We start from the raw sequence: 19,444 nt of genomic DNA, 5'->3' as shown, positions 1-19,444 counted from the left end.
TATTTTATACGTATACGTATGTCAATGATAGCGGAATAATATAATTTGTAACTAACCAGGTAAAGATGCGCCAGGTGACTGGTAAGTAAAGCATAGACACCCGCAGAAGCGCCGACCAAGAAGAGGCTCGGTTGAAGAAGAGATGCTCCAAGGGCTCCGCAAACACCACCTCCTAAGTAGATCGTTGCCACCCCTATTCGACCCTGTTCCACCTACGACCACCGATATCGTCTTTCGTTCGTTCGACATATTTTCTATGCCCTTAGAAAATATTCTTTCTAATACGAAATTCTCTCTTCGTTCGTCGAATATTAATCGATTAATTAAAAGATTTAGATAATGACAAAATGTAAGAGAAAAAGAATTAAAAGGGATGATAAATTTCGATCAATTAGCCAGTGTAAAATTTTCCATCCATTTAATATTAGAACTATCAGTGTGTTTCGATAACTCATTCATCACTTCCCATAGAAATTTTATTTATATTTGATCGATCAATAACGCCGATCGAAATAAGCAATCCGTTATTTTCCGTAAAAATTTTACAAATTTATCAACGCCCAAATGACCAATCTGTAATGATTCCACTCGTATAAATTTTCTAGATTTACGACGGCAAATATCGCGAATTTTCCGTGACTTTTTTTTGCCAAATCTACGGATAAACGATGGATCGTTAGGAGAAAATATTTCGTAAAAAATAACGGAAGACCGAGGAAGATATCGTAGGTTATAAATAAAGATCGCGTATGTTTTACATTTTAAACGGAACCAGCATAATTCTTAATCGAAACAACGTTCGTCTATTTACATCGAAGAACCATTAATTCAAACGTTGTTTAAATGCCAATATCGCGAATGACTAAACAAAACTACCGATGGCCTGTGTACATTCGTCCATACATTACGCTTTAATTTCTCTGACGCAAGTTTTATCCTTCGATAGTTCTAATGTTAAATTCCATGCCTTTGTGTTCTTTCGATAACGACTTTTCGCTCGATACGTAGCTCCTTTGAACGCGATCGATCGGTTCACCCAAAGATACACTTTGCCGAGCATTGCGAATGAGAAAAGAGAGAGAGAGTAGCCAACGAACGAGGCCGGCTGGTCGACAATTAGTTTGATTAACTCACCTCGAGCGGAGTGGCGAGCACCAGTTGGATGACTACGTTCAACGCAAGGTGAAGCGCGTTCGAGTGCAGCAGCATGTACGAGACGAACCTCCAGCCCTGCACCCTCTGACGTGGATCGTAGACCAACCACCTGCGCAACGTCGCCTCGTCTCCCAGGCAGTGAACGGCTATCTGTCGTCATCCAAAATGCATTTCAGTCGTCGATGTCATGCTATTTAGCGTACAGGATGCGTGATAACGTGTAGCGTTACGTGTTTGCAAGGGTAAGTTCTAGTAAACAGCGTTTGAAAATTGGAATTGATATTTGAATTTTTGTAGTGAAACGTGTTTTAAGGCTGAGCTTTGACAAAGGATAGAGGATTTTATAAAAATCATATTTGAATAGTATCGTATGGTCTTGACACTGTGTAGAATTTGTACGATCCGTACGATACGACGGAAAGTGTTTTAACCCTTAGAGTGCTGTGGGCGCATATAGGCGTCTGGCGAAAGCTATCGGTGTGGACTAAGGACATATATATGCGTTTTCTGTAAGTGCCTGGCATGGACTAAGGACGCATGTATGCGTTTTTCAATTTTTCCGAACACCTACGCAGAAGTAATATTATTACGTTTGTGTGAGATAAATATAAATGCATTGCTTAGTAACGGCAGTAAACAAATGCCAATAATGCCTCGTTATAACAGTTGTCTACCTGTTTCGCGGACAGTCGCATCTAATTATCAAGAAGGAAATGTGTTGTTTGTGTGAAAAATAAGGGAATAGAGAAAATGCGATGTCGGATTATGTATCGATAATTGTTTTGAAATTTTGCACACACAACTGAATTATTAGCTTGTGTTATATTTACTAAATTTAGTTTTCTAGTTTATTGTTTTCTAGTTTATTACCCAAATTCTAGTTAACTGTAAACTTCAATGTTAATAATAAATAATTAAAAATAATTAAAAAATAACGCTCTTGAATAATTTAATCTCGTGCAAAAGAATTACTATAACTTATTACGATTTGCGCTTTCAATAGTCAATTAACAGAGTTCAGTCTAACGAAAAAGTATTCCGTCCACAGCGATCGTCAGCGCTAGACGCGCGCCGTCCGTACGGACCGCATAGGCCGCGAGTATTCAGCACTCAAAGGGTTTAAAGGATGAGTTTTGTTTGTCGTAAGAAATATAGAAAGTTTGAGATTGAATTTTAGTTGTTTTGTATCGTCGTGGTTGTAATTTGTTCGACTCGGTGAAACGTTGCTTCTAAGGATTCGGCAAGGAATATAAGTTGGAAGTTGCACGATGTTATAAGAAACGAAGGTTTTCAGAAAATTTTAATTCCAATTAAAGTAACGGCGTTACGCTACGCCAGCCATTTTCACTACAATGAACGAATTATACGGCTGGTTTCGCGATAACACAGCGTCTTTTCTCGCAGCTAAGCTCACCGTGCACGGCGTCAATTATCATTCATAATAACGCTAGGGATATTCGCATCGTTCATTATTTAAAGGCTGACAACGACGCGACGCCAGTTTATTCGGCATTAAACAAGCAGTTTTGATTAATTACCATTCTGCCTGGTCGAATTTCCATACGCCAATGGAATTAATTATTCGCTAGGTTGTTCATCGATAATGCGCGTTCGAGTTTTTGCTCCTTCGGTTCAGTCGATGAACCGAATAGAGTTTACCCCGTGGAAATTTCGCCAATGTTCTTGCTTTTTCTAATAATATCAACAATCGTAATTACGACAGTAAAACTACGTCAAAAATATCTTTGCTAAGCTAAGAATGAATCTTATTTTGATCAAAGATATTTCAACGTAGTTTGAACATCACCCAATAAAGATTAAAAACGATTCTCAAATTTTCCAATTTCTGCATCTCCGAATATCTCCGAGATATTACAATTTCTGAATCCTCTAATTTGCAATTTTCTAATTTCCAACTCTTCGAATTTTTCCTCTTACCTTATTTACATTAAACAACGTGCCGCGACTGAAAGGCACACAGTGGTCGTAAAGGCTGCGACGTAAAGATAAAAGGGAAAAGGGGGGCACGAAAGCGGCGTGTATCCGCATCGCTGGATGATTTACGCGGGGGAAACCTTGTGTCGCGATCCGGGGCGCGAACACGTCAGGTCAAACGTAAGAAGAAACGTTTCTCAGCGGAAAAGAGCGAAAAGATCGTAGCGAACAGGAGCGAGAGGAGTGGAGAAAGAGATACGAGATTTTGTACGATTTGTGGTCCAACGAGCTGCCGGCGTGTCGTAAGTCTGAGCTAAACTGCCGAGTAAATATGCGCTATGAAAATTGCCACGGAAACTTTGATACATGGGCATGTGCGCTTGAATTTCCAGTTTCGCGGATGGACGATAAGAAAAGCTAGAAGTTTCTGAATAACGAGAAGGAGGGGCACGTTTTACGATAAGCTTCGAGGGCGGACAGTCTCGTTCGAAGCCTGAGAGACGTATTACGCGTGTTTGATCGTGATTAAGTGGATGTTTGTTGTCACTTCTTCGATTGAAATGGGATCTTATAATTGAAGGGTTCGTAATAACATCGAATTACAGAGGAATTTCTAATAAAAGATTTATAGACTGGAATATGAATGACGAAGTTTAAAAGAATATCGGTACACAGTGTCTGTCAGGAATTTCGCGGATATAAATGGACGAGCACGAACGCCAATAAACAGCTTTTCCAATTATTTCGGCGATCGTAGAACCGCTGGGACTAGTCTGTTCGAACGAAATTATTCATAAAACGAATTTCCTCGCCATTTATCGGGATGGTCAACGAATAAATTTCCACGGAACACGAAGCACGTCAAAACATCCACGAGAACATCAATCCTTTTTTTTTCTTCTATTTTTTTTCCTCTCTTTTTTTCCCCTGCCGAAACTGGATGGTTGTCGGAGGCATATAGTTGTCAGGCTAGAAACACCTGTCGTCATCGGACGATTTCTCTCGATTCGACCGGGTTCTGATTATACAGCGAGTTTAGCGAGGTTTTCAGGACCATCGGATCGCTCGAAGTAATAAATCTGGAAATTGCTGCGTACAGCAAGCATCGAGATGGATTTGATTAAAAATTATCGGATATTAGAGCCGAAAAATTACGAATAAAGGAGATTCTGTTTCATGGAACCCATGGTTCTTGATAAAAGGGAAATAACGAAAGGCGAATGCGTTCTAGATCTTCTATATGAAACGATGGAAATGTAATAGTTGAAATTTAAGGTAAAATTCGTATTGACGAACGGAAATTAAGGGGAAAAATATATCAAAAGGTATCTCTGATATTTAGAGTTTGCTAAAATTCCATAGTAATAGATTTTAGAGAGAGAGAGAGAAAAAAAAACAAAACGAATATACAATAGTCAAAAATACCAAAACTGATACTTGAAAACGATAACGATAGAAAATAAAAATTGCTCTAATATTTGAAAATTCATGTTATCAATGTTTAAAGCCCGCTAAGATTGTAGATCAATTATATCATATGAATTTGACATTTTATTGCTAGCAATATCATGAATTTTATCTATGCAAAACGATAAATGTAGGATAAATAAAAATAATTAAAAACAGATAAAAGTAAGAAAAATAGTTCACCATATTCTCTGGATATTTCAAGTGACCTAAATATTAAAACAATGAATAGATTGATATTGTCTCACGTTATTACCCTATGGATACAAAATGATCTCCCAGGAGATCCGTGAATCGAGTTTAACGCACAATCGATCGAAACTATCGTACTATTGTAACGACAGACGATCCAATAGGAATCTCGTACTTTCAATCTTTCATTTCTGTTTGAAATTTCTATCGTGAAATTTTATATCCGACGAGAGACTCGATCTGAAGAAAAAAATGCGCCTGTAGGATCTATGGTCAGTGTTGTCGAGATAAAACATCGCTCGAGAGAACGATAAAGTTCATGGATTGGTCGTGTACCAGTTTCGTTTTGGTTTCTTCCATTAAATAAATCATAAACTGTCGACCGCCTACGGAAACAAATGTATACGAGTATTTTTCGCTTCTCTGCTTAACTATAAAACTTTACGCTTCAATTTATTTGAAAAAAGAAGAGAAAGAAGAAAGAAAAAGTACATTTATTAGCGAGCGACATCCGATAAAACGTGAATACGAATAAAAATAACGCATCCAATATTTTTACTGTGACAAATAAAGTAGGAAACTACAAGGTTCTATAATCGTGACAAAAACTTTCAAGCGTCCTCGAATCTTTTTAATACTATTTATCGTTATCGATTGAAATTATTGAGATGGATTAGCTGTGTAGTAGTGTATACATGTACGTGAATATCAGTGTGTGAATGTATGTGTGTGCGCGGCGTCTCGAGAACAGAGGAACGTAAACTGTTCTTAGTTAACAGTTTGGTACGGAAGAAAATGCTGAAACGCGTGCAAGTGTGTATCGATGAATATCTTTGAAATCGTTTATCAAATAAATATATAACTATTCTAATATAAATTTTAAGTGTAAATTTAGCGTTCCTATACCAATATTTCGGCTATTAAGATCCAAAATTCTCAACATAAATACACGATAATTCAAACATTCGAAAGTCCTTTCCACGCTCTAATCCTTCGGTTTTCTATCTGCATCGGAAATTCACCAATTTGTCATCGTTTCTACAACAGATTCGAGCAGTTACGATTGAAAAATTGGTATCCAGCGATTAACGGCGATTGTGCTGGCGTTAGGAGACTTCCACCCTTCGATGGGAAGTTTCTAGTGATTTATCAGAACTCTCTAACGAGCTATATTTACAGGTGCACGTTTTTACTTCAGGATTTATCGCGTTCGTTATCCTACATCCTCTCCTGGTGGCGTTATTACACGCGAAGAACGCGGAGCGAACCGTCGCGTCGGTGGCACGATTATTACCGAAACGGAAGTTGACTTTTCGCCGAGCGTTTCAACCAGGATATCGCCGTTTCCGCTATCTCAGCGTTTTCATTAAAGGTCCACACGGCTGGAAAACGTTATCGTTCGTTTCATCGCGCGAAACTGGACCTGCACGCCGATTAGATTCCTCCCTGTTTCGACGAATCAGCCACCGCGCCAACTCTGATTTTACCAGAGAGGGCTGTTCTCTGGGTCGAGCACAGTTCGTCGAATATCCCTTTATTGCTGGAGGAACAGGAATTTTACGCGGTTTTGGATTATTCGCCTTTTGCTGGAACCTGTTTCGTATGAGAGAGTGAGTGAGAGAGAGAGAGAGAGAGAGGAATTGGTTCCGTGGCAAAGTATATGCAGAAATCGATCGATCAGGAGAAATTTTCTGGTCAATTGCCATAAAAGTAACTAAACTGTAGAATGGCGTGTTGTTTTGTAACTTTGAGTAGGTGCAAATACGTTGTATCTTGATTCAGTATAAAATGATAGTAATATATAGATCATTTATATTTACAGTTCGAATCTAACGAACGTACTTGTTCAATTGCGGCAAAGTGGAAATTTGCTTCTTTCTACCTGCGGGATAATTGACAATATCGTACATTTCGATAGGATGAAAAATGGGGGAAAATATAATTTATTCGTTATTATTATTGCCTTTGGTGAATGTAGGCAGGTGTAAAAGCTCTGAATGAACTGGCGTCGAACTCGATTGTCAATTTTCAACAAGTTACGTAATAAACATTGCCTTTGTACGTAATTGTGCATCGTTTGTAAAATAAATATTAAATATTAATGTCTCTTGCGCGAGCGAACGTGAAAGTCGTTACAAGAAATGTAATTATTAAACATACTACGTACTTTGGATCGTGAAAAGCATTTCCTAACTTAAATGGAACTGTACAAATTTTCGCTCTTATTCAAGATTAATCTTGTATCTTTTGTCATGAAGTTGACTAACTTGGACCAACTGTTATGACTTTAAATATTCCTATAATACTTTCTACTTATCTTTTTTCCAACCAAGAAATATCTCTTATCTTTCTCTTAGATATTGACTTAAAAAAGCCCATTAGCCACTGTGTTTACGACTACTATCAATATCGAATTATCAAACTTCACAACTGAGACTAATGATGTGAAGGAACAGGCAGAGATTTATCTTGAGAGTCTTAAAAGACCAAATTTATTCAGACAATAGCTGCGTTACGTCGCGTGAAAAGGTCCGCGCGATGTCCTTCATTGTCTGACCGTCAAGGTCCAAGCACCTATAGAAAGATCCTCAATAAACCTAAGGTCCCACCATAAACCGAGTCTTATAAACCTGCAGGAACCTTTAATCCTGCAAGTATTTTCGGTTTATAATTGGTACTTAAAAGGTCCTTAGGTCTATTGTACGTGGGGAGCACGAGGCGGGTACGGGTTTTCAGGGCGTAGGACCACGCCCTGGGAAATCCTGATAAATCTGATGTTCTCCTATAGTCGGGTGGTGGCTGATCAACACCTCTGGTACCCGCCAATGGCCGATCCGATGCGGAGAACTTCGGAGAAGTTGGTGGGCCCATATCTGCCAAGACTACTCACCTCACCTTCTTGTAGAGCTTCCCGTCACCCTACACCGGCCTTGACCGGGGTAGGGTGCGAAAGAGTGAGTGGCACCAGGATGGAAACCTTTGTTGACGACCTCGGCGACATTGAGATTCATGGATAACAAGGCGAACCAAAAAATCGTTTACGGTGCAGGGGAGGGATACCCCAGTACCGGCGCAGCCGCGGGTTGTAAAACGGGCCCGAGCAACCATGGCCGTCCGGGGGTGGGCCGCCAGACCCCCGGTCGCGTTCATGCATTTGGCGAGGAAGACACGGGAACCGGGGGGTCTCGGAGAAGATCGGAGGAAGCCGACGTTATGAACATTCACCCGGGACTTTCGTGGGGAGGGACACGGCGGAGATGCGGCGGCGGCGGGGCGAGAGGGTGAGATTCGACGACGAAATGTCGTTATGTTCTTCCTCTTCGGCCGTTGCGGGCGCGCTCGACAAGCGGTCGTACCGCAAGATTGCCGGGCCTCTCTCGATCGCAGCCGGAACGATCATCGTGGAGGTTTTAGTCGGTTGGAGTCCGGCACTACCACGCCGCTTCCCCCAGAAGCGGCCTGGTGTCCGTGCGGATTTCCTCCACGTTAATAAAAAGAAAAAAGTCTATTGTACGTTCTTACAAATTACAGAGAAAGCCGGTAATTATATAATGGGAGAAACCAGACATTTACCTAATAGAAATTACATTACAAACAATACCTAATAGAAATCTGGATTTTTCCATGAGTCACGTTGGTAGGATGCTTACTGCAATGGGTATCGCGGATCCTTGTCCTCACTTTTCATAACGAAAAGCGTGAACAACGAATCGGCTTCCTTCGTTCTAAAACTACCCCCATACAGAGCTTTCCTCCGTAAGTATATAAGAGCGGAAGGGCAGTTATATGTGAGTTCAATTCAAAGAGTCACACTCAGTTTCAATCGCTCTAATCAACAGAAGTTTCCCCCCCTAAAAATTTTGGAAACTTTAAAAAACACTAAATTCTGAGCATTTCCGGTATCTATTCGAGAACGTTTTCTAAAAGGCAACAGAATCGTCCGTTCTAAAATTTCCTGAATATGTAAATTAATTCGCTTCCTTCCGACAGGTGTGAAAATTTTGAACGGTGAAATTCAGGACGCTCGCGATATCCATTGCAGAACATCCCGCAAGATAATCGTTCTGTCGCTGTTATCCGCTCGATTATCGCGTGGAAATCGGACCTCCGCATCGCGGGCCGCCATTCTTTTCAGCCGCCGATCTCGCGCCGTTTCATTAACTCCGTCGACAGCGTTAACTTCTGTTTTATTGCGTGAAACTGAGCGAGGAAAGAAAGGTGCATTTAACTTGGTGGCTTTAACTCGGCGCATTTTATCCGCCACGTTCGCTGCTCGTACCGGCGAGCTTCCGGAAGTGCTCGAATAAGCTCACTGGAATTATTATCGAGCCAGAGAGAAGAATCCGACGGAGGAACGCGGAAGCACGAAAAAAGAAAGATATAGAACGGACTGAGGAACGTCTCGACTCCATTTTTTCCCCTCTTTCTTCTTCGTCTTCGTTCCTCTTCCCTTCTTTTATTTTTTCCTCTCCGTTCGAGTCGAGCTAGAGTTTCTTGAAATACCAGTACGATATTCCTTCGTGAACTCGTGCGAATAATTGAGAGAGATTCCCATCGTCTCGTCCTTGTCGCAGAACAGCCTCAACGACGCATTAGCCCGGCTAATGGGAAATTTTTCGAGCTCGGACGAATCGTGCAATGCATACACGTTTTTCGGTGAGCATCCGGTTTCCCGGATTCGACGTCACGCGGAATAATATCGACGCGGAGGACTCTTTATTTTTGCTAGAGATCGAAAGCTTCCCTTTGTAATTGTCGATAGAGGCGCGACCTCTTTTCACCGATTTCTCGCTTCTGTAGAATTGTTTGCTGTCGAGGGTGGGAAAACGGGAACGAAAATTTCACGGTACAGCGACGATCATTCTAACACATGCGAAAGTTGCAGATATTTCGTCAGCAAACTATGTAACGTAGAACGCGAGAAGAACGCTGGATATTTAAACCTGATGGAGTAAAAGTAAGTGGAACTTAAAAACCACACTTCCGCAAAATAATATCGCCGAATGTACGCTTAGACTCTCGTTCGAGGCTTCCATTCGGTTGGATTAAAACAATCTTTATCTTGTAATTAATTTTCACCTCCATTTGTAAATTGCACTGCGCTCAAACGGTTCACGACCCATCCCAAAAACCTTCCATTAATCAGTGCTCAATTATGAATCACGGCGAAGTCTCGCAAACCATTCAAGAACACGTCTATTTCCAAATCAAATTACCGAAATCGTGAGTTCCACTCGAACTTCGCCATTCATTCGCAAACATCCTTACTCTAGCTCGAAATCATTCTAACAAACGTCCCATAGTTACGCTCACGGACGCACATATTTCAAAATTCTAATCTATTAGCAGATTGCGAATAGTCGCTGGATTACATTTATATCGGTGTACAAATATAAATACGAAGAAGCGTTCGCGCAAATGCAGGAATATATGAAACACGAGAAACAAGCTACCCAAACTATTTTAAACTTAATTTCAAACAAAAATTTTTCATTTAAATTTATTTAACTTTCGAACGTTTAGGGTAAAACACATTTTTTTTAAATACGTAGTTTCAATACTTTATCCGTGCCTTTAAAAATATAAATTCGCATAAATATTCTACACAGTCTATTTAGGATGAAATTATCGATCGATAGATAAAGTTTCTGAAAGATGGACAAACGAATGGATTTATTCGAGTTACCTCTATGATGCTGATGCAGATCATAAGGTAGGGCGGTCGTATCCGGAAGTTGGGCTTCCGGGGCGGTAGCGGGTGCCTGGGCGTCGGTCTAGGCGTGATCTCGTCATCCTTTGTCTTCTTATGCGAGGAGGTGACGATGATCGGCGATTCCGGGGAATAGGGCGAGCCGGGGCCGGAATATGTGGTGTCGGTGCAATCCGACGAGATCGTCGACAGTGTTGGAGAGTTCTCCAGCAGCGCTGCCTCAACGTCCATGATGGCCTGGTCTGCAAAAAGAGATCACCAACTCCTGTTAATCATAGAACCGGAGAGATCTCTCTTGGATAATTTAATGGTTAAAATGAATTGAATAGAATTAGTTAAAATAAGCTAATACATTATGGATGACATTTCGAACGATAAAAAGATATTTGTCCTGGATTTTCTGAATTCGATGATCGAAAATTAAGGTTATCAGTTAGAAAAATAATTAAAATTGATACGATTACGGTATTTTAAATATCGGCAGAGTATTTGGTTCAGAAATGAAAGCAGGAATGATTTTTTTAAACAAAAAGGTAGAAACTGAAATATTTTATTATCTTGATTCGAAGTGGCATTTTGAATATTAGTAAACGAAAAGCCTCACGCGAAAGAAACAGAGAGGAACACGCAACGATGGTAGAAAAATAATTACGTTTCGCTAGACTGAATCGTCGTTCGATCATTGTCCCGTTATTGCGATAATCTCGTCGCAAGCTCGACTAATCGTAATTTATGAACCACTGCCTCCTGTCTTCGCTTATCGTGCTTTCTTTTTACCCACGATTCCTACTTTTCTCGATAAATGCTTCTATGAAAATTGAAAAGCGTAAAAGAAGAAGAAGAGGAAGTCGCAAGCAAAATCGAATCGACGTGACTGGGATGAATATCGATTAAACAAAACTCGTTTCGAGACGAAAAGGATCGGAGAGGAGAATAGAAAGGCAAAAGCAACGGAATATATAATTAGCACGAATAGGCTATCTAGACGAATAGTTAGAAGCGAATGGTTCCCTCAAGTCGCTTTAATTTAAGCCACACTTTATTGCTCGCTAGCTAGTAGGCATTAATTTGCGCGCGGTTTTAAGTATAGCGTTCCCGTATTTCAACATTTTGGTCGTCTTGTTGGAACTATCGTCTTCGATAAATTTCCGAGCTCCTGACTCTGCCAAGCGGCATTATAGGGGACGGTGTTTTATGTACTGCGGATACTTATAAATTTATGGTGAATTTAAATGTGCAAACACGTAGAAGAATGTATGCAATACGTGAGAATATTCAAAATTAGAAATGGATTTTCCATTAATAATCTTATAAGTAGATTAACACAACCGAACAAAGATTTGTTTAGTAAACATTGATATATTCGTCGGTTAATTAACCGAAGTAACCCTAAACCCGAAGTAACCCTAAACTACCATTTGCTACCCTAAATAACTTTTCTCATGAATATCTACCATCGGTCGTAATTTCATTATAGGAAATTCTGCGATAGAATCTTTTCGAAAGTCCCACGTTGTCCTAAAAACCAAAGAAACATCAAGTATTAAATTGCCCATAAAAAGAGAAAACATCGAGCACCATTTTCGACCCTCAAAGCATTTTCCACGGTCTCGCCTTTCGCAACGACCTTCTAGCACCATTCCAACGGTTCACTCCAGCATCGTTCACTCTTTAATCCAACCACGGTTGCGACGCATTCATTTGTCCACAGGTTCACGAGGTACAGGGACGTAGTTGCGGAGGACAGAGGTTCGTTTTGTGGAAAGCGAAGCGAGAGACAGAGAGCCATAGTGACACAGAGAACCACGCCACCGACTAGAAAGGAGCAAAGAGGGAAGAGTGGCGAGAACAGGAGACAGAGACGAGAACTTTCGCCGGGGTCAATCCTGGTGATCCCTTTGTCCGTTCCAGCAGCGGTCTTTGTTCGGCCAGTGTTGTCGAGCCACCATAGAATTTGCCTCTGAATTATTGGGGCTCATAGTCGAAACCAGACGATTTCGCCCGTTTCACAGCCCTTCTGCCTCTGTCTCTTCCTCTGTATATACCCATGGCCTCGAGTGGAGTCGAGTCGAATCGAATCGATCTTTGACTACGAAGATCACGACCCGTTAAGATACACCACCCGCACAACGTTCGGAATTATTTTCTCATTTGCGAGGTTAAGAATCGCAGTGGTGCAAGTTCGCAGCTGTAATATATTTTGTAAAATAGCATTCTGTATTTGTAGAAAATTCATTATATCTCTTCGTTATATTTCCCTATCGTTTGAGAGAAAAAACACATCGATCAACTCTATATATAGATAGAAAACTAGAGAAAAACGATACTATGTATGCTTATTTTTATATTATTTGTAAAACGTAAAATGACAACGAATCAATAATTTCATCTATTTTATCCTCGATTCTAACTGGACGTTTTAACGTTTTCTTTTAACTGTGTCAGAGGAAGCTTTACCGTGTTTATCCCTTGTGGTCTTCGAATACGCCTCTTTCTTTGATCTTTCTACTTCAATACGATGTTTAACACGGGGATACGATCATCGACAATCGCGTGAAACTCAAACTTCCAGGAAAATGAAGATACGCTGGCGTACATTGCTTAAATCAACGTCTATCCACCCTTCCTCATCCTCTGTCGCCCTATTTCCTCGCCTCGGACTAACTCGACCACGAGCCAACGTGTGACACCACGTTTGATGTTCATTATTGCAACGACCGATCGTTCTGTTTCGTTGATAAATGATCTCGTTGCGGTGGTATAGCGCGATTCTCACCCTCTCCAGCCTTGGTAAATGAATTCTGCGCGAGAGCAGAAAGAGAGAGAGAGAGAGAGAGAGAGAGAGAGAGAAATTGTGCACCGTCGCAGGTTGTATTGTCGCACTTCTTTCTTCTTTTCTCCTCTTTGTCGCGTTAATCGCGCAGGTTTCATTTTGTTCGACCACTCGACGAATGCGAAACGTAGTTTTTTAACATTCAGTAGCCTTGAATTTTAATTCCTGGTTATTTCACGGTACACCTGCTTCCATTATTTGTTTCATCCCATTTCTTTTCTTCGCTTTTTCACCTTGGTGTTTCGCCTTTTTTCGGCATAATGTTTTCGCTCACGTGACGTTATAACGACGTTAATACGTGATTATGAGACACTGCCTGGTAACATGGAACAAATTGAAACGTCTAATGGCCATGTTTCATCATACCGTGTTTTACGTGGTTGTTCGAGCGTGCAATAAATCTGACAGGTTATTTTTGTTCGCCGAGGTATGTGCAGCATTTGATATAATGTTTTACTTGTTAGAGATTTTATTGTATCAAATATCCTTCTACCTGAAACTTGTTGCGATTCTATTAAAATTTCATACTTCGTTAAATCGACATTAACAGTATTAAACGTATTTTTAAATACCTTCTTCCTTTAGCTCTACCATTTTGTTAATAAACATCTCGTTCTTCTAACGTGTCTTTAGATCGACGTGATTTTCTTCCATCGATGTTTCCTCTTCTTCCTCTTCCTCTTATCGTATTTTGTAATGTACAAGAAAATCTATCATCGGATTTATTAAAACATACACGTTATTACGACGATCCTAGATACACGTATGTATGTGACACGTATACGTGTAAAATACCAAAAATATTTCAGAAAAATTCTAGCCAAGAAAAAAGAAACCAGATAGAAAAATCGAATCGGTAAAAAGAGAGTGAAAGATAAGACGATTCGACCGAGGTTTCTCAACGAGGAGAGTTCATCGTTCGGATGAAGCATCGACGTGTTCAATGCGAGCGTGTAGTTGTCCGCGCGTAATTAACGTAACGGCCGCCCAGCCACGCAAATCAAACGTACACGCACGACGTACGAGGAGCGGCGTAATTAAGGCCTCTCCCAGGCTGCACGAAGAACAATGCGACTCCACCCGCGTACATCACGCGTCAATGACCGCGACGTGCTTGATCACCGATAATCGACCACGTCCAAGTCGTTCCAACTGCCCTTTCACGCGTGACGACCGGCCTCTTCCTCTCTGTTGCTACAACTTGCGAGGATTCTTCCTTTTATCCTGATGCTCTGTTATCCTTTGTTCTTCCTTTGATCTTCCACGTTCTTTGAGTTCGAAACGGTGAATAATAACGTACAATATTCTTTTTATTCTCTCTTTTGCTTTCTTCGATAGCAACGAAGGTTTTTCAAGTAGCTAATGTACGTAGCTTTTTCTAGTGAAACGAGGTATTTCGTGAGTGGATGATTTTTAATGGTTTTAAGAATATTTTGTGATTTCTGTTATTTTTTCTTTCTTTTGTTTTTCGTGCTAAGATTAATATTGTTCAGATTTATTTTTGGAATGTCGAGCTTCTTCTCCTGTTTTATTCTTTGATGGCGACGAAATCGTTTTTTTTTAATAATTTGCATAGTTTTTTGACGGAACTGGACCATCTGTAAGCGTTTTAAGAATATGTTTGCGACATTTAACAGTTCTGCCATGATAGGATTAATATTTGTTGGGTTTGTTTTAGAAACATCGAGGAACATTCTTCGGTTATGGTTTACGTACGATACTTTCCTAGATTTTTCTAGATTTCGGAGGTCTTTCGTATTTTTAGAATAGATACTTATCGGCGTACGATGTTTCAGTTGATTTGGAGCTAATTATTTCACTTGAGTTTCCAAATTGGAGGTGGTTCAGGGTATTTTTGTAACCGATTCGAAGATGTTTGGGGATCGTCACTGAGGAAGCGAGTCATTCTAAAATTTTACCTCAAAAGAGACTCGTTGTTCGTTGTTAAAGAACTGTTTGAGGAAGTGTTATATTAAAAGAGAATTGTTCATCGTTACTCTCTACGAAATATTTACGTCTTAATATTTCGTTTACTCATTCACGTAAGTAAATACTTTTGTACAAATACGACGTATTTCACTGTCACGAAATACTGCACGGTTTATCTGAATTTCTTGTCTCGCAGATAATATCCGTAACTCCCACGCGGCATATAGTTTCAATTCAACAATGGCCTGTTACGTTTTTAGAACAAAAGTTGCTTTAAACTACTTTTCAGTTCGCGAATTATTTTGTTTTCTATTCAACACACAGATATCGCGGCAGTAAAAATACTTCGTTTAAATAGCTGCTAAAAAGACAGATTGTAAATCAAAGGGTTAGACTATTCCAAAAATATTCTAATTTATCATCTGAATACGAGCGAGTTATTTAAAATGAACACAAATCTAGGAACTCGTTCCTTTCAGAACGTGAAAGTTCGTTCGATTTAGAGCATGGTAAAACTTCTCAGTTGCTAGAGGCTTTAAACAAACAAAGAATTTCTCGATACTTTTCTACTTTAAAGTCTGCAGACGCTAGGATTTTGGTCAGCGGACTTTAATATAGAAGGTGAGCAAGACGATGAATAATACTTTCGGAAAGTAACCGCTAGAGCGAAGTTACGACTTTGGCGAAGTTTAGCAATTCATGAGGAACAGAGGGCAAACCGATCTATGGTCGCTTCTAAAATGAACGCTTCTAAAACCACCGAGTGTTTTCTATATAAACCTGTCATTATCACATGGTAATTTCAAAACTCCAGCAAATTAAATCGATCATAGGAGTTGTAACTTTTTCTATAACTTAAAAGTTCGTAGAGAGTCGCGCGAGTATCGCTAAGCTTTCTGTAAGAAATTTTATACTTTAACTGTTAGCAGTTGCAGCGTCAATTTTTTCGCAGATTAAACGATTAACCTCGATGAAGTTGATCGATCAATTTAGCTGCCGTGTGACTTTAACCATACAATTTTTCATTCAATATTTGTCAAATAAATTCTGTTAACACGTTGACTGCCATGCCAATTTGATATATTTTTTCCTTGCGAGTCACGATAGATTGAAATATACCGCGCCAATTCAATTTTTGCAAAATGTTATACTAGTCATTAACATTGTTACGAATCTTCCAGTCCACGAAATTTATGTTATTTTAATCACTCTAAAAGATACAGCAACGCCAAACACCGACGACCATCGTGGCAAGCAACGTGCTAATTTAATCGATCGATTTCATCGAAAGAACCAGGATCGATCTGGGAAAACCGACGGGAGTTCAATGAGAACCGAAGAAACTACAAATAACGGGATCATTAATTATGCCAGCAACTCGAGCAGCGTGGGGATACACACGATTGGCTCATTAATTTTCAGCAACGTTCCTATCGACTTTCTGTCACGAGGCCTTTGCAGCGCCGAAATGCTTTAGTCGAAACGACGACAACCGCAAATCAAAATCGTGATCGTGCACAAAGGCTAAATAATTTCCAATTTTAAACCAACTCTTTCCGTGTTTTTCTTTCATCCATTATAAATGAGTGAATGTGAAAATTAAAAATTATAACACTAAATATTTTAACGAACCTCCGAATCGTTCGAATATTTTAATTAAAGAATTATTCGAAGAATTAATAAATGCCCCTGGTAGGTTGTTGAATGTTCCGAATCTTCGGACAACAAATTCTGAGTTATTCGAAATCGTCCTATTACGAGACTTACTCTGCATGCACGAAGAAAATGTTTGTCGAAATTACTTGCAAGAATAACTAATTAATTTATCAATTTCAACGAATGAATGGAGATTATATTCGCGGGAGATTTTCTGTGAGAAAACTCGTCTATATTTTTAGCAAAAAGTTTTGCGAACAGAAATCACGTTTACATAGAATTCCCCTAAAAAACGAAGATTAGATATAGAAACTTTCCGTGTATGACCGTTCTATGTGAAAAGAAGGATTCTTTTCAAGAATTTAATTTTATTTATACTTTCCTCCCTTTTTTCTCCTCAAATATAGCTTGTAATTTTTTCGAAGCTTTTCAAAGTATTTCGAATGCATCAGGTAGATGGATGATTTATAGGAACATAAATTGATACCTCGCGAAACCACGATTACCGATGGGAATTGGGAGGCTTGCGGAAGTTGGACGTGACCCGGTTCGCGGGCAGTTTTAGTTTTAGGACTTGTTTGATTTAGGAATTCCCTAGCTGTCGGAAATTTTGAGGATCCGGCTAGTTGGAAATATTCGTCAGAATTTTTCAAACGCTTTTACGAGTTCCTTAATTTTTCCTAGAAGCGGTGTTATTGTTTCGAAAATCTCTAACTCGTATCATTTACATTCGCACTCTTTAAATAGTCATCTGAATAATCACAATCACTAAATACGTTTCTCGTAGGACAATTGGACAAAAGTACGCATAAACCCTGGAGCGCAATTATAAAATACTACGGATATATCACAATGAAAAATTTATGTACGAATGCCTTCTTTTTTATTCGACATTTTTTCCTCTGCACGCGCGAAAGCATTTTCCCCTGAAATTTTGTACAATCGTTTACCTTTGCCAGTGTTTCATCATCCCTCGGCGATTTTCGCAATGAACGATGATGATTAATCGGGGGACGGTGGCCGATAATTGATCGCGCGAATGAGCGATTAAATAAACGAGCGGTCTGCACGTTGGAAAACCTCATCCGACAATTTCCACTCAACGTGTTTCGATTTGCCTCGAGCTTACACTCTGGTACTTTAGCCCATCTCTCGATTAATTTTTGCATTTTTCCTGGTGCACGAGATCTTTCGTGTTCAGTGACACGAACCCTTCGAATAGACTGGCTTCCCTCTATTTTGCTCGTGAGATCGTTTCCAGAATTTAACAGGATGACTTTCAGTTGCCGGTTGGATTCTCCAATGGGGCTTCCTTTGGTTTCGCGGTTAGAATGGAATTTAGATGGTTGTTTAACGACCGTTACAGGAGTTAGTTTTCATCATTGAAACTGATGATGATAAAAATTAATGTTCCTAGAAAGTCGCTGGAAGATCTAGTTTAGTAACAAATTCTTCAAGTTAAAAATAACTCGTCTCACAGAGATGTACCGACGGATATATCCTAATTGATAGATTATAACGCACGTGTTATCTATATAATCTAATCTTCTTGATTTAGTAACGCGATGATACTTACACGAGAATCGCAAGAAAAGGTGATACATAGAAATAGCAAAATTTTGATTGGAAAAGGTAGTAGATGATTTTTGACACGATGAGTTTGATGATATTAATTGAATTTGAAATATTAAAGATGCATTAAAATAGTACGTATTAGGTTATATGCGACCGTAAGATCGTAAGATTCATTAAAAAGTTCTTAAAAATTCATTAAGAAATCCAGTAGCTAAGCGTTGGGTAATTGATGTATGCAAGTGCTTATTGTCAATCTCGAGAGATATTTTTCATCACGATTGATATCTGAATATCCAAATTGGACGTTCAAATTCGCTTATGTGTGATAAATGTGCAGTTAAAAAAGAAAGAAAAAAAAAAAAGAAACAGTAAACCGATAATAAAAAAATGTTACTTGTATCTACTAGGAAAAATTAACTGGAACGTGGAACGAGCAAGCTGCTGACACTCGATATCTCGACGTCGTGATTTTTCCCGTTCGATTGATCCTCCGGTGCGCGCAAATTTCAAACACTCACGAAGTGGAACACCGGTCCAGTTCATGCTCCACTTCAGCCCACTCGCTAATCGAGTTCAGCTCAGTCTATCGTGATCGAAACCGCGTTCCGTAATTCAAGCAATTTTAACCAATTTTAGCCTGTTTCTGGCATGGACCAAGAGCAATCACTTCGATCCCAATTTTCGTTCGTAGTGAAAAAGAGTCCACTTAGCCCGATATATGTGCATTATATTCGTCTCCTAGGGATATCCTAATGGACATCCTAATCGATAGATTATAATGCACGGGCTCTGTTACGTATAGTACCTGCAATCTTCTAGATTCTTTTTTTAATGAAATATCACTTGCGCGGGAGAAAAAGTGAGACAATTTTTAATCGGAAATAATTTTAATATTTGACAAATATTAAGAATATATTAAAATAAAGTCTTGTACCTACTTACGACGCCTTAGAAATTCTCTGACCATCGGAGAATGGGGAATGGTTGACTGG

At 39.5% G+C, this 19,444-nt stretch overlaps 1 protein-coding gene across 6 annotated transcripts in view; it reads right to left on the bottom strand.

Moving 5' to 3' along the window:
• Window positions 1–19,444, bottom strand: part of LOC126916922 (protein rhomboid-like) — a 173,126-nt gene that overhangs the window by 9,223 nt on the left and 144,459 nt on the right. For all 6 annotated transcript variants that reach the window (XM_050723235.1, XM_050723234.1, XM_050723236.1 and 3 more), the window contains 3 exons: window positions 10,436–10,701; window positions 1,135–1,305; window positions 57–212 (listed from right to left, as the gene is read on the bottom strand). In XM_050723235.1, coding sequence (XP_050579192.1) covers window positions 57–212; window positions 1,135–1,305; window positions 10,436–10,690 — 582 coding nt within the window. In that variant the 5' untranslated portion in view covers window positions 10,691–10,701. The remainder of the gene's footprint in view (window positions 1–56; window positions 213–1,134; window positions 1,306–10,435; window positions 10,702–19,444) is intronic.

This window comes from Bombus affinis, chromosome 5, assembly GCF_024516045.1.
Source record: "Bombus affinis isolate iyBomAffi1 chromosome 5, iyBomAffi1.2, whole genome shotgun sequence".
NCBI lineage: Eukaryota > Metazoa > Arthropoda > Insecta > Hymenoptera > Apidae > Bombus > Bombus affinis.
The sequence above is the reverse complement of the archived record's forward strand: the minus strand, read 5'-3'. Positions and strand labels throughout refer to the sequence as shown.